At 44.5% G+C, this 15,030-nt stretch overlaps 1 protein-coding gene across 1 annotated transcript in view; it reads left to right on the top strand.

Annotated features, from left to right (window-relative positions):
- LOC121853365 (thioredoxin domain-containing protein 6-like) overlaps positions 1-6,909 on the top strand; it is a 464,042-nt gene extending 457,133 nt beyond the window's left edge. The window contains exon 11 of the mRNA XM_042347463.1: positions 6,393-6,909. Within this exon, the coding sequence (XP_042203397.1) occupies positions 6,393-6,432 (40 nt within the window). The 3' untranslated portion in view covers positions 6,433-6,909. The remainder of the gene's footprint in view (positions 1-6,392) is intronic.
- The last annotated feature ends 8,121 nt before the right edge of the window (positions 6,910-15,030 follow it).

Here is a 15,030-nt window from a genome sequence, read left to right as displayed (position 1 = left end):
CCCTTCTGGGAACATTGACTGGGTGAGGCCTTCGACCGGGTCTTGAACTCCGCAACACACCTAACTACACCGACGTGCCCCTGCCCAGGTCTTGTATGTGGACGCCCCTCTTCGTTCTTGTGTCCCTTGCTCACCTCAATCCTTCTCCAAGGAGGCAGGCCAAGACAGAGATTGTGATCGCCGAGTCACGAACGTGTTTAGGACGTCGTCGTCACTACAACCACCACGCCTCGCTTCCTCTCCTTACAGGTTGAGTAAGCTGGCACCTGTCCGGTTCAGGACCCGACCTCCCTACGCTGGGACAAAGTAGGCGTAGTCATGGGCCTTGGTAGGTCACGGGACTACCAGGTGCGGTTACCCAGTGGTCGTGTGTGGTGGGAGTGAACCGGCCGTTTTCTCCGCCCCTCGCGAATAATGCCTTCTGCTGGCCCTTCACGCACCAGTGTTGAGTCCCATACCCTTCCCAGTGATGAAGTCCCTGACGCTCAGAACGCATCCAGAATAGTGCTGTCCGCTCAAGACTTTGCTATGAGCGATAGGGGAGGGAGGTGTATGTATATTATGTATGCTGGATTATATATTATGTATGTATACAAGTGGTACCCATTTATGTATTATTTATTCAGCCTAGCTAGCAGCGTGTGTGTGGCAATGTTATTACCATATCCCACATGCTTACCACGTGCCTGGCGACGATGGAAGCTGCTAATGTCTCACTTGCCATAGCCGTCTATAGCAGTTGACAGGCAGCTAGGTTGGAGAGAGCTACTCTCCTTGTGTACATATCTTCTATCCAGTAAACCTAACCTACAAAAACTATGCTAGTGTGTTTGTGTTCTCTCCTGTATGGCTGAACTTATTATCCAGAACCTAACAGCATGCATAGCAGGAGGAAGCCACAAGTACGAAATGAGGAGATTCTGTGGGTGACAAGGTTGTCAGTGTGGGAGCGTGGGGCCTTAGTGTGGCTGGGAGAGGTCTCCCACACTAAAACCTGCAATCCCATCGTCCAGGGTATCGTTTTGATCCCTGTGAGACATGCCGACAGCTTCTTGCACTCTATCTGTGCAAAAGACCGGGTCACCCTCGTAATCCATGCAATAGAATGCAGAAGTTTGAAGTAAGTCACAAGAATTTAATATAAGGTGAATCTGTTAATGCGCAGGTGTATGTATGGCGGTTGCCGAGAGGCTTACGCCGCTGCCAACTGGGCAGGAAGTCGTCGCTGGTCGGTTAGTTACCCCTCCCGACCAGAGACGGAGCGACGCATCTGCTGGACCAGCTCCCCTTAGTCATCTGACCGCACTTTGCACAGACAATTATGATTAAACACACAGCACTACAAACACTTCACTTCACAGCACGGCACTGTACAATAAGTATAGCACTTCACAACACTGTAAGTCTAGAGGTTTGTAGTAGTCTTAAGTTGTAGATCCGGATGAAGCTTGGAAGACAACAAGACGCCATTAACACAGCTCCAAGGGAAGACTTGTCCACTGTATCTCACGGATAAATAATCACTGCGCCATCTGTGTTCGTCTTGATACCTCCAAAATGTTCTATGCTACTGAAGGTATATAAACACTTGTTATCTTAAAAGTAGGTTCTATTCTCGCACGGAGATATATATACAAAGGGACCAAGAAGCTCACTTCCACACCACAAGGATTCTGCAGTCTTAACTTCTATACACTGTGCGCTGCATGTACAGATGCCAGCATTCGCTGAATACATAAAAGTATATAAATATGATAATTTATATACATAACATGGTGCACAATAAATTGAATATTACATAGAATTAATACATTAGGGTGTGTCATAGGAGGGAAGATCAGCTAAAACTAATGGCCCATCACTTTTTGGTAGAGCTTAGGGTATATATAAACAAAACAATTTCCAGTTTCAATACTTGCAACCTTGCTAAGTAAATTTTAGCGTGAAATTTATCGAAAATCTAATGTACAGCTGCATTAGTGCATTACAATTAAATAGTGAACATTGCTTTCTGACTTCATTCTTTAACAACCCAACTAACAATATTTTTCTGTTTCAGATTCTGATGCATTTATAAGTTGATAATATCATAGGGATGGCTGCTTGTGTCAGGACGAGGAACCACAAATCCAGCCATCTCAGTCACTACATCTTGGGTCTGGGAGAGAGCTCCTGAAGTCGGAGTTGCTAACATTGAGAGATGCTTCGAGATACGCGTTTTAATCAGGCAAATCAGTGAAAAGAACCAAAGAATCCTACATATCAAACAAAGATATGTTGCCAGTGATATGACCAAAGCTGTCTTGGCACAATACACCCCTGGCTAACGCCTTCAGTTCAGCCTCCAGTCATAACAAGTCAGAAGAAGATTAGTGAGAGACTGCTAGCCAGTTGGGAAAAGGCAAGAGATATCTCTCTTTGGGAGAGGAAACTTGTAAAGTATGACAGCTTTGCTAAGCAACTGGACCAGTTATTTGACATAATTACTTGTAAGTGCCCAATTGTTCTCTGTCCTGAGTTTGATGCGATCGTGACTGTAAACTGAGGCCCACATCTCCTGTGGTATTTGTACGTGAACTGAAGATTCCTGTGACTGAACTGGCATTTGTCAAAGCACAAAGAGAGAAGACTGGCAGTATAGGGGCCTCATGATTTCTAGCCACATTCCGGAGTCCAAGAGACAGGAGGCTAAGCAGAGAGACAGAAGAGGAGAAGAGTTGCCGAGGAAAAGAGACTTGAGAAGGCCCAGGTGAGGTGTGCCGATGATTGAGTCAAGCTGATTCATAGAGTTTAATGACTTCCCATGGCTGATCCGAGTGCTGACCAGGAGAATGGGTGACTTTGTCCCCAACCCAGAAAATACTGATCCCAAACCTTCCAGGCATAAGATTCGAAATTGAAAGATATCCTGAGCATAGCTCTACAGCATGCGACACCACACTGGTCTCAGAGAAACGCAGAGATAGCAACAGCTGCCTGGGTTGATTTGGTGGTTTGATAACACCTGATGATGCTCCACCTGGTGATAGATCATAACAAAGTAAGGAGAGCTCAGGAGAAACTTATCAGTAACCTAGAAGAGGAGTTTGATAAAGGAAGAGAAAATGGAATCAATTGTTTGTTCTTTTGATGGGAGAAGGATGACACTAAAGTTCATGAAAGCTAGAGATCTCTGACAAGTTGTTCCCCTGCCATGGTGAAGGAGGAACACTACTCCTGCTGCAGTGAACCAGAGGGTATTTGTGGTATTTCACCCAGAGAAAGATGACATCAGGAAACCAGCTGAGATAGTGGCAGATAACATTGTGAACTGGCTCAGAGAGAGGAACGTGAGACAGACCCTGCAGGCCATTGAGGGACAGCACCAACACGAACACAGGGTGGCAAGGGGGGGGTCATACAGTGGATAGAGCGGGAAGATTGGGAGGAAGCTGGTCTGATTGCTTGTGACCTCCACACCAACGAGTTGCCACCAGACATCTGGATCCAGGAGCTGGATGGCAAGACTTCCTTTCAAACAACAGATGGTCTGGTCCTTTGGCAAGATGTTGACTCTGCCACTGAGTTAGAAATAAATCCGAGCTGTGAAAAAATCACAGTTGGCCCCACCTCGTTGAGCTTGCACATACTGTCATTGACGACCTGAGTACTGGACCAGTACCAAGGTTATATGATTTGCAGTGCCATCAAAACTGGGTCATGCCTGATAGACTTGCTTTTACCTACAGATAGGTCCAGTTCACATTCTAGGTGGCTCACAACGGCTCTCAGGTTCTGCAGAATTTGGGTCGCTCATCATAAACTGAAAGGGAACCAGCTCTCACAACCCGAGACTCTATTGTCCAATCTATCGTGAGTGTCTACTACAAATTGGTTCAACACCAAGGTCAAGTCACTGGTTCTCCGAAGGTCCGAGGCATGTTCTCTTCCAGCTTGAGCTCCTGAGGAGTCAGCCATGAAGGTTGTTCAGATTTCGAGCAGACTGTGAGGAGATCTTCTGGCATGCTCATCCCGCAGGCAGTTCTGCAGACAATGCCTGCAGTAAGGATGAGGAGGAGAGAAGAGTCGCAGTCAAAAGATCTTGATATGAGACTTAAGGAGAGTGATCTGGGCATGACGAATCAGTTGGTGACGATTCCTTCCAGGGTCAGGAAGACTCCTGAAGTCACCCAGGTGCCAAGACCCTCACTGATCTCATAGGATCTGGATAACATCCAGGCAGGCAGTGAGTCTCCCTTCTCTACCTGCAGCCTCACCAATGTTCAAGTCAGAGCTTTCCTGACAACCCCATGCATGTCCCCTGCCTGCCCTCGACACCCAGAGTAAAGCCGCTGTGTACAGCAAGTGAGCGAGGCCAGCAGTCACGTGTACAGCCAGGAGAGGGGAGGGAAGGCTAGCATCCGAGCTCAGGTGGCTGGGGCAGGGAGGTGATGAGTAGAAACAGAAGCAAGAAAGACATGTTCTCTATGGTGTGCAGCAACACTGGGTCGTAGTAGTAAAACCGGTTTTTTGTATTTGATGATTTTGTCTTAAAGGAATATTAAATTTAATAAATGTCAAGATCATTCGTTTCACTATTCTGGATCATTTTCATCCTAATAAATTAACCTGATACATTTACTTCTACTTTTAAATAAGCTATTTAGTGGTGTTGGTAAAGGGTGGGAATACTGAATTTTCATAAGATTTCAAGTTAAAATTTACCTAGCAAAAAATTAAAACTTTTCAGATCTGAAGATATCACATGATTCTGCACATAGAACTGCCACTTATTAATACCATATGGGCCGATTTTTTTCACTAAAATTCGCCTCCGTATGACACACCCTATTAATACATGTTCTGCAATACTTTACTATACATAATCAATACAGTAATATAAGAGTAATATAATAATACACAGCTTAAGGTACTACTTTGTATCCATATCATACATAAAGGTTGTAGTTGGAGACTTGAAAAGGTTTGGGTGAAGCTACTTTAGACAGTTGAAGTTCGGAAAGTAGTAAGAGGTCGGGGGAAGAGGTTAATAGATGGTGCTCCACAGAAGGAAAATTGGATCTCAGGCCGCGAATGTTGGAAAAATGAAGTGTGAAAAAAGCCTATCCTCCAGCAACCGCGGTGGAGTCAGATGAGGCCCCAATAACTTGATGATGATCATCAGGTTGGCCCTGGTGTCCACAACCTTCCCGTCCAGTGGGACCCTTCCGAGAAGGCCCCGCTTCAATATTAATATCATCTGACATAGGAGAATAAAATAGAATGAATAAAACAGATCACGAATGAGTACTGTTATATTTGTGGTGTTGTCAATAGCAAGAGAGACAGTTGAGACACTGCAATTGTGTAAATGAGGCAAAAAGATAGATGAGCAACCTGGAACTTGGTCACAATTTTCGTAATGCCATGTGTAAGCAGGGTCTACCATTAGACAATACATTATGCTTCCTGTACATGTTCTGGGTACCAAGTTCTACCTACAGGAGCGAACACAAACACCTGTAGAGTTTTTAGTAGGTTCTATTTGCTGGACAAGCAGAGATACACAAGCGAGCCGGCTCTCCCTACTCTGACTGAGGGTCAACTGAGTCCTCAGGCGACATGTGGCAAGTGATACATGTAGCAGCTTCCAGATGTCGCCAGGGAAATTAACTAAGCGTGTGGGACATGGTAAATACATTGCCACACGCTGCTAGCTATGCTGAATAAATAATGTATATAAATGGAGCACATACATAATATATATACAACATCCAGAATATACATAACAGCATACATGATATATATACACTTCCAATATCTTCCCAGGCGGTAGTATCTCCCTGTTTGGTAGCTGCCTACTACCTATTAATTACAACTTAATTCAAAAAGGGGAGAGGATCTTTTCTTCTACTTGTACAGTCAAGGAGGGAGGGAAAGAACAGGGGAGGGGACAAAGGGACAGTATTGTTTATGGTGACAAGACGACCTGGAAACTCCGCCATGAACCTAATAAAGGGCAGGAGCTTTCCAGGGCAGTGAGGAGTTTTAGATTTTATTTGTTTTCATATTTAATGACGAGTAACTAATTAAAAGTACAAAATAATCTTAACACTGGCAGCCATGAGTAGGCATAGCCGACATAGACCTAAATTTATTATTTCTTCTTAAACTTGTTGCATATTATGCAACAGTACTGACAAACCGGATCGGAAATAAAAATATTACCATCTCTTTTGAAATTAAAGTTTATCAAACACCTGAATCCATGTACTTTTTTTCTGTTTATCCTATACAGCTTATTGATCTGAAAAGCATTTTTGTATATCAGGTTATGTTTTCTTACAATTTGTTTTTTTCATTTTCTATCGAGTTCTATTTCTCGATCCTAATAGAAAGTTTTATTGATGCAGGTCAGTCGTGCTGGCGGTGGTTGTGGATGGAGAGGGATAGAGGAGTGTGTGGCGGAGTTCTTGCCGCTACATCTCTCCCAGGACACAAACAGCTCCCAGGCGGAAGTGGAACATTTCTTCCCAGACTTGCTCAGTGCTCAAGACCACCAAGATGAACCACAGACTCAGATGCAGATTGAACAGAACAAAGAGAGCAATGGAGAGTGACTTTCTGTATCTTGAGTCAAGTAATTGTGACTAGCTAGAAATCTTAAATACTTGCATGCTTAACAAGTGTGAACTGTAAGTGTAATAATAGGTCGAAGTATAATTACAGTACTTATTGAAAATGCCATCTAAGAACTTGGACAGATTAAACCTATCACTAGAGGTGATTGAGGACTGCTTATTGTGTGCATCAGTAAATTATGAATGCATTTTGTTGCACTATTTGTGTGTGTGTGTAATGCAAAAAACATTTCTTAACAATTCTATAATAAGAAGAGAAAAGATTGTTACACTTAAGCAAGCAGGTGTAGAGGAATAAAATGTTCATACCATGAACTTTCATTTTTTTTTACTTACAAATATATATTCAATTATTATACTGTACATCTACAACAAACTTTGATAAAATTTGCCAAACGTAACAACACCCACCTCTGGTTTGACATTGTTTATACTTTCTCGTATTTAAGAAATAGATTTTTAATATCAGTAAAGTCAGTGTTCTTAATTTGTTATCATTATTTTGGCTAAATTAGTGATACTAAATGAAGAATTTTCTTATCTTCAATGATTGCACACTAATTATATACAGTATACCCTGGATATCTACTTGCAATACAATGGGAGTGTAGCGCTTGTGAACGACATTTTTTTAATTATTGAGTCAACTGTGAGAACTATAAAGAAAGGTTAGGGTACTGTACCTGTACCATTAAGGGTAGTATAGCGGGAAGTGCACCAGAGTGCAAAAGTGAATTATATGCCCAGTGATCCTTGCCTAGGAAACGTACAGAAAGTGTTATGGAAGTACGCAGTCTGAAGCAGAGTACAGTGTACAGTACAAGGGAGCTAACTTCCTCGATGGGGAGGAGGCCAAATAAAATGGATAATTGGATAAAAGATTAACGACGCCCCTGTATTATCACCAGATGAATGGTTGCTCAGAGGACACGTAAACAATTCTTTTATAGTCTGAACAGTAATATTACTGAGAAATTTTCAACTATGTTTTTTTTTTTTTCCTCTTCACCACTTATCGGCTCATTAGCCGCTTGAGCGATCGGTCTCTGTTACGCACTGTTGGCAAGCACTGGGCAGTGGGCATGCACTGGCTCCTGAATGTACCTGAACCTGCTCCAGTGTTGGTCAAGTCTGATCTTGAAAGAGCTCACACTCGGTGCCGCCACAACACTCTCTGGCAGATTGTTCCTCGAGTTCACAACTCTCACTTCCAAAAAGTTTGCCCTCACAGTTTTCTAAACCTGCGGCTTCTTCAATCTCGAGCTGCGACCCCTTGTCTGGCGAGTGTCAATCAGTTCCAAGTAAGGACACTCGACTGAGTAGTGTCCCTTGAGATGCTTATACACCTCAATTAGGTTGCCCCTTGCCCGTCTGTAGTATAAGCTAGGCAAGTTCAGGTGCTCTCTAGCATATCTCGGGGACCAGATGGGGTGACAGTATTCCAGATGGGAAGCACTTCACTCTTGAAGATCGTTACGGGGGACGGACCGTCTAGATATCTGAACGACCTTCTTATAAGACCCAATAATTTATGTGCCTGATTTACCTTCTTCTCGCTCATTGTCAACATACACACCTAAGTCTTCACATTCAGTCTCAAATAATGCAGTTTCTTCATCCCTTTGGGACATATGATAATGATATGCCTCCTTACCGTTGGTACGCCCTAGGTGCATCCCCTTACACTTCGTGACATTGAATCTCAGTAGCCATTTCTTCGACCATTCTCGGAGCTCACAGAGATCCTTCCGCCCCAGCCTCTTCACAGTCCACATGGTTCTTGAATTCCCGAAATAACTTGGCGTCATCTGCAAACATTTGTATGGAAGAGTATACAACTTCAGACATGTCAATTATGAAAAAAAAAGCGGGCCCAATACACTGCTCTTTGCACCCCGCTTGTGACAGGTACAGATGATGATTTCGTGCCATTAATCACCACATACTTTCACTTGCGGTCATGTAGAAAGTCTTCTATCCACCCTAGGACATTTCCCCATTTTCCTTCCCTTCCAGTTTGATTTTCAGGTTTTCGTGGGGTACACTGTCGAAAACAGCAAATATCAAAGTATATATTCACTCGATATTACCACCCTGTTCCAAAATATGGATCCCAAATATCCAATACCTTGAGCAATTGTATTCAGCAGGAGCATCCCAGCATAAACCGTGTTGGCAATCGTTTAAGGTTGTTTCGTAGTAGATGTTCCATCGGCATCTCTGATAATACTCTCAAGTACTTTACATGTTATTATGCTGGTCAGGCTTACCGGTCTATAGTTGTTAGTGGGTGACGATCGCCCTTCTTGAAAATGGGACTCACATAAGCCACTTTCAGTACTGGGGACCTTTTGTTCATCCAGGCATTTTACAAAATAAATGGGATCTTCAGGGCTCAAACCTCGTTGCGCTCCCTTAACGCTCTGGGATGCACCATGTCAGGGCCGGGACTCTTATGGACCTTTTAGCTTTTGACAGTTTATTTCTATACCCTCTTCTGTGAACACAATGTGGGTCAGTGCTGTATCAAACCGTCTGTCCTCAAACGCAGGAAGGTTAATCGCATCCTCCTCTTGTGAACACCGACGAAAAAAGCTGTTCAATGCCTCATCTTTATCCTGGTCTGAATTTGCGTGCTACCTGCATCACTTGAAGCCTCAGGTCTGATACTCCGACTCGCGTTTTTAATTTCGACTTTGCATAGCGGTAAAACGCCTTTAGGTTTGACTTGACCTCATGCAACCAGCCTCTGGAACTCCTTTTCAGCCCTTATACACTCTCTTTTTGCTTGGTTTCTGGGTTTTTCTCTTAACTTTATCGACCGCCGCATGGTTCATGCGTACGGATCCCCTCGTATTCCTAGAGGCACTGGGTTTTAGTCTTGGGTATATAATTATTGATCAAATGGGTCATTTTACTAGGTATGATATTGGCGTAGTGTCTGCTCGTTCTTGTGCCTTAATGAGTCAGTCCAGTGGATACCCCTCATCTCTTCCCTCATCCCGTTGTAATTTCCCTTGTAATATTTTACCTTGGCCTGGCACTTATCTTAAACTAGGTAACAGTTAAATCTGAATGACAACACTATATGGTGACTGTGGTGCCAACTGGGGGCAGGTGTTCCAATTTTAAGCCACCATACCTCCATTTGTTATGATGAGTCTAGTGGCTTGAGTGTTTACTCCCCTCTGTAATGTGTCCGGTCTCTCTTACATGTTGAACAGAAAATTATCTCTCAGAGTTTCTACAAAAGAGTAGCAGGGTTATTCAAATCATTTGGGGTGAGCTCGTTTCTCCATTTGATGTCGCCATAGTTAAAGTCCCCCATGATAAGGAGGTGGCGAGGGTTGAGCATCGCTGCGTTATTAAAGGCTCTTAAGTTCCTTTGATTTAGTGGGCCACAGTTTGGGGATCTGTAGATACACCTGACAATAAGTAAGTCGCCTGGCTGGCTCTAAGGTTTTACTAGCATAGATAACCACACCCCTCTTTCAAGTTTCTTGAGAATGGTTCGTAAATGAGTCCATATCCTGCAATACTGATCTCACATTCCTCTGGGTCGATTCTCCTGTTCTTGTACAACAGTTCTACAACTCCTACAATATCGGGTTTGTGCACAGCTAATTGGTGTTTTCAGCTGCGCACCTATATCAAGGAACGTGTCAGTATTGATGTACATGACATTCAAGCCAGAATTTGTTCTCCGTAACGTCTCTGCTCTTAATAGTAACTCAGCCCCTCCATTCTCCAGAAGCTGCAGCGTTTAGTAGAAATGCACTGTATTTTTCAGGGTGTGGTTAGACAAGTCATTGTTTACACGGCGCTCCTTTCCTCCTAGCTGGTAGAAAGGAGAATGAAGAAGAATTAGAGGTGGGAAGGAAGTTATAGTTCGGAAATTGAAGAAATTTAGGAGGAGGTAAAGAGGGGCGGAGCTGACCATTAAGCTAAGCTAATAATTAATATGAGGTTGTGTCATGGGTTGGTTATTGTCTGTCGGTACGGGCACTAGACAACCTACCCTGTCCCATATATGGGTGTTTTGAGGCCTTATTTCATATTCCGCCGACCCTATGGCGGATGCTGGTCTAGGGAGGTTGTCTGTGCCTGGCCGTGTAGATCGGGGTGGTAATGGACATTTTGGGGTTCATGTAGCTTTTTTTGGGAACCATGTATGGTTGTTGTCGTTATCTGGTGGGAGTCTTTGAAAGACGTTCTTGCTCTGATCGTTCTATCCTTGCCCAGATTCTGCTGGCCAGGAGTGTGCAGCTGCTGGTTGATGAGTTTCATTCTCAGGTCTCTATGTATCTCGGCTGTGGTTCTGGTGAAGGGGTATCTTTCACCTGTGAAGAATCTTAGGACTTCATTTTGGACCACCTGTAATTTTATGTATTTGGTGGTGCTCATAGTATGAAGAGGTATTGCTGGGTAGAGATTAATATCGGTGTGATAAATGATGTCACCAGGCAGGTTTTATTTTACTCCAGGAAGCGCTTTAAGCGGTATAGATTTCTCAGCTCTCTTCTTGCATTTCCTTCCTGCTGTGGACATGATGGGAAGTAACCTGTGTCGTGGATATGTAGAGCCTTGGAAAGGAGTGCCTCTGCTTTGTATTCTATCTGGGCATTGTGGTTTTCATATGCATAGGGTATCACTGTGAATTTCGGGAGACTGGTTTGGATTTTCCATTGTTTTTCGAAATTATTTACCCTTCTAATTCCGCCTGGTGTTTTCGGCCTGTAACGCTCGCAGTTTTCCTTGATGTGTTGTTGTTATTTGAGTGATGTCATCCATACATAATATCTTCGTTACCTATTCTAGTGGGAGGCGAAGGTGTCACTTGTGTAGTTAATAATATATAGGGTGGGGAGAGGACGCTCCCCTGAAGAGGACTCCACTCATGAGTGGGAAGGTCTCTTCAAAAGAAGTTTCAAACTTGATTTTCAATGTTGGTGGGAGATCCGGTTGGAGGATCTTATATTTAGACCGTCGTGCGGAACTTTGTCAAATGCATCGCTACATCCCGGAGAGTTAGATTAGATTGTCTACCGCACTCGCCGCAGCTCAGCTATGTTTTCACATGCCAGGGGCTATAAGCTGTTGTGGTGGACATCCCTTTCCTGAACCCGGGTGTCTGCAGTTGACACTGTTTACATTTGTTTCAGGTGATTTCTCAGACGGTTATTGATGATTTTCTCTGGGGATTTTCCAGGTACTTCGAGGAGGAGATCGGTCTGTAGTTTAGAGTGGGACGGTGGGGTTCTTTCCTTGTTTTTGGGCAATAATAATGGCCTCTTTAGTTGGATTGGGGAAGTAACTTGAGGCCAGGCAGGCGATTTCACTGTAGTTCTCAGTCTCTCCATGGCCGGGTTGTTTACATGTGGCTGAGGGTCCTCGCCCAGTGATGCCTGAATAACCGAAAGGTGATTGGTTTGGACAATGGGCTGTCCACTCTGAATCCTTCCATATGATTTCAGGGAAGGCTGAGTGCGGTGTCTGGCCCAGGTTCATCAGGACGAGCTCCCCCGTGGGTACGTTAAAATCCCCTATTCTCGCTTCATTTTGTGATTCGGAAATGTTCCTCCCATATGTCCCTGAATATGGGTTCTCTTTGTCTTGGTCGTCATATATTTTACTTCCTACGAGGGTCAGTTTATATTTGATGGTTTTGTCACGGCTGCAACCTTTCAATCTCTTAACTCACGACGCCAGAACTCTGCTGGGTCGTTGTATGTATGTGAGAGATGTTCAACTATTTCGGCCCATTTAAGGTTGCTTTGTTTCAGAGATCTTGTTTTTTATTTCCTCCGGATTCTTCTGTATTGTGGCTTACGATGTCCCAACCATGGATCTCGGCTCTCTGTTGTAACAGTTGGAACTGGTTTGTGAGGCTATGAGTTCTGAGTCTCTGTTGTGGGTGTGGAAAGAGTTCTGTTGCGTTTGCGAGAGCGTGGCCTCCTGGTAGGCTGTTCTTGGCTTCACACCATGTGTTATTTTCTTCGTCTATTCTGTTCACCAGCTGACTGTCTATAATGAGGTCTGCAGGATTGTCATGTCCTTGGCCTCAAGTTTCGGCTGTAGCTTTTTAGTTGAATAGTTCCCCACTCGGTCCTGATTGGCTATACCAGCTCCGTGGTGGAGCTGGTATAATTAACCAGTGTTGCTGAGATGGTCATGATTATAGGTAGGTGGTCGCTGGGCTACAGGGCCTGGTTCAAAAGAGATAGTTGTGGAGCATGTGCCGTTTGTTGTTACTATATCTGGAGTAGTGTCTGAGTTCTACACAGAACGTGAAGTCTGGGCCTATTAGTTAGTTGTCTCTTATCATCTAGTAGAGGATGTCAGCGTTCATGTCTCCAATGATGTGGGTTGGGTGGTGGTATGATAGGAGTCTGTGGAAGTCCTGTAAGCAGGTAGTCCTGCATGGTGGGGAAGTGGGTTGTGGCTAGCCTTGATTGGCCCTGTGGTCAAGTTGATTTGAACAGCAGAGTTTCAGAGAATTGAAGTCGGCTATGATTCTGTGGTGGACATCTCTTTTTGCGGCGATATTACCCCGTCATTAGCTCCTCTGATAGATTGGTTATGGATCCTGTAACCAAATATTTTCAGTTCCTCAGCCACGCCTTTTGGCCGTGTGAGTTTATGAGTATAATATCTGCGTCAACGGTTTACGTGGCTGGACATACTGAATTTTATTGGTTCTCCAGTGGAGACGTTATGTTACGTATTTTTTGCTACAAGCGAGCCCATGATATCTTGTATTTGGTTTGAAATTCCTCCAGATTCGTGGTTTTGTTCACTGTGCGTCCATTCCTCAATTTTTATCATCCCATCGATGACTTACAATCGACCTGTTTTGGTGCTTCGTGGATGTACTCTCGGAACTAGGGTGGTCGTACTTCCATTTCATCTTGCCCTCAATACTCCTTTAGCGACTGTCACGTGTACGGTCACGTTTACGTGGTCTGGTACGTCGATGCTTAGATTCAGGTCTTTTCCTGATGGTCGCTTGGAGTCCGAGGACAGGTATCATCTCCGGTGTGGTACGTGTGCATCCACACCAGGGCCACTGTTGTCTCGTCTGTGGATGTTATTTGGAGATTGGGACAAGTGTTATCTCCGATGTGGGTACTTGTGCACCCACCTTAGAGCCACTATTTGTCTCCTCTATTAACTAGTTTGATTTGGGGACCAGATATCATCTCCGGTGTAGGTGCCTGTACTTTACCAGAAGACCACTGTTATGCCTCTATGCTAGTTGGAACTTGAAGGGGACAAATATCATCTCCGATGCGGGTGCTTGTGCATCCACATTAGAGACTTCTGTTGTCTTCTCTGTGCTGGTTGGGGTCTGAGACACGTATATTCTCTGAATTTTGGTACTTGTGCACCACAAAGACTACTGTTGTCTCCTCCGAGGTTGAGGTTATTTACCCTGAACAGTTTGGGATGGGCAGATTATTGGTGGCGTAAGCATTTTTTGCAGTATTTAGTTTGAAAGCAGCCTGGGTGTGAACATCCTCCTCATAAGGCGTGTGGTAATCATGTTGGCTAATATGTCACAGTGGCTGCAGGGTATCTGTCTCTGGTATTCAACAAGACTGTAGAGAGTCTGTAGTAGCTGGGGCCACGTGGCCTGAAATCAGGGGGTCCGTGCCATCACTGTACCTCTGGCATGACCGTGCAGTGACTGCAGAATCAGGATACCTAGGCAAGCACAGCCTTGTGGGTGATACTGATGTATTTGTGGCTATTTCTTGTGCTTCCTTGATTTTTTCCTTTCTTTGGGACAGTGCATGGGCATAGTGCTGGTGTCACCCCGGGTGGGGGTGATGGGTGGAGGGTGTGCTGCTGCCCCCTGGCTCTGTGTCGGCACACTTGCTACCACTACCCTCCCCCTGAATATAATCCATGTACACCCGTCCCCGCTCCTCCTTGACTCCTCCCTCTTCTGCTTCAAGCCCTGCAGGAGCTTATTTTCCTGTTCCCTCTGCATTACCATGCGGTCTGGGTGAATGAATATACTCCGAAATGCCTCACTCCTTGCTAAGTTTTTGCCTGCCGAAGAACCTCCCATTTCTCCTCCTCACTCACTAGTGTGATCCTGAGGGGGCTAGGCTTATCCTCCTGCTTTGTCCTAGCCTCCTCACATCCTGAGGGGTTGCGTTAGTAGATGTATAAAAGGTGTAGAAAAAGCAAAAATCTACTTAATCTTATTAATTCACAAACTTAATGCTCCCACACTTTACTACAGACGGGCAAGGGGGGACCTAGTTGAGGTGTATAAGCATCTCAGGGGGCACTACTCAGTTGGGTGTCCTTACTTGGAGCTGGCGGACGCTCGCCCCACAAGGGGTCACAGCTCAAGATTGAAGAAGCCGCAAGTCCAGAAAACCGTGAGGGCAAACTTTTT

Source organism: Homarus americanus, unplaced genomic scaffold, assembly GCF_018991925.1.
Source record: "Homarus americanus isolate GMGI-L3 unplaced genomic scaffold, GMGI_Hamer_2.0 scaffold51859, whole genome shotgun sequence".
Classification (NCBI taxonomy): domain Eukaryota; kingdom Metazoa; phylum Arthropoda; class Malacostraca; order Decapoda; family Nephropidae; genus Homarus; species Homarus americanus.
This window is presented reverse-complemented; position numbering and strand designations above follow the sequence as displayed.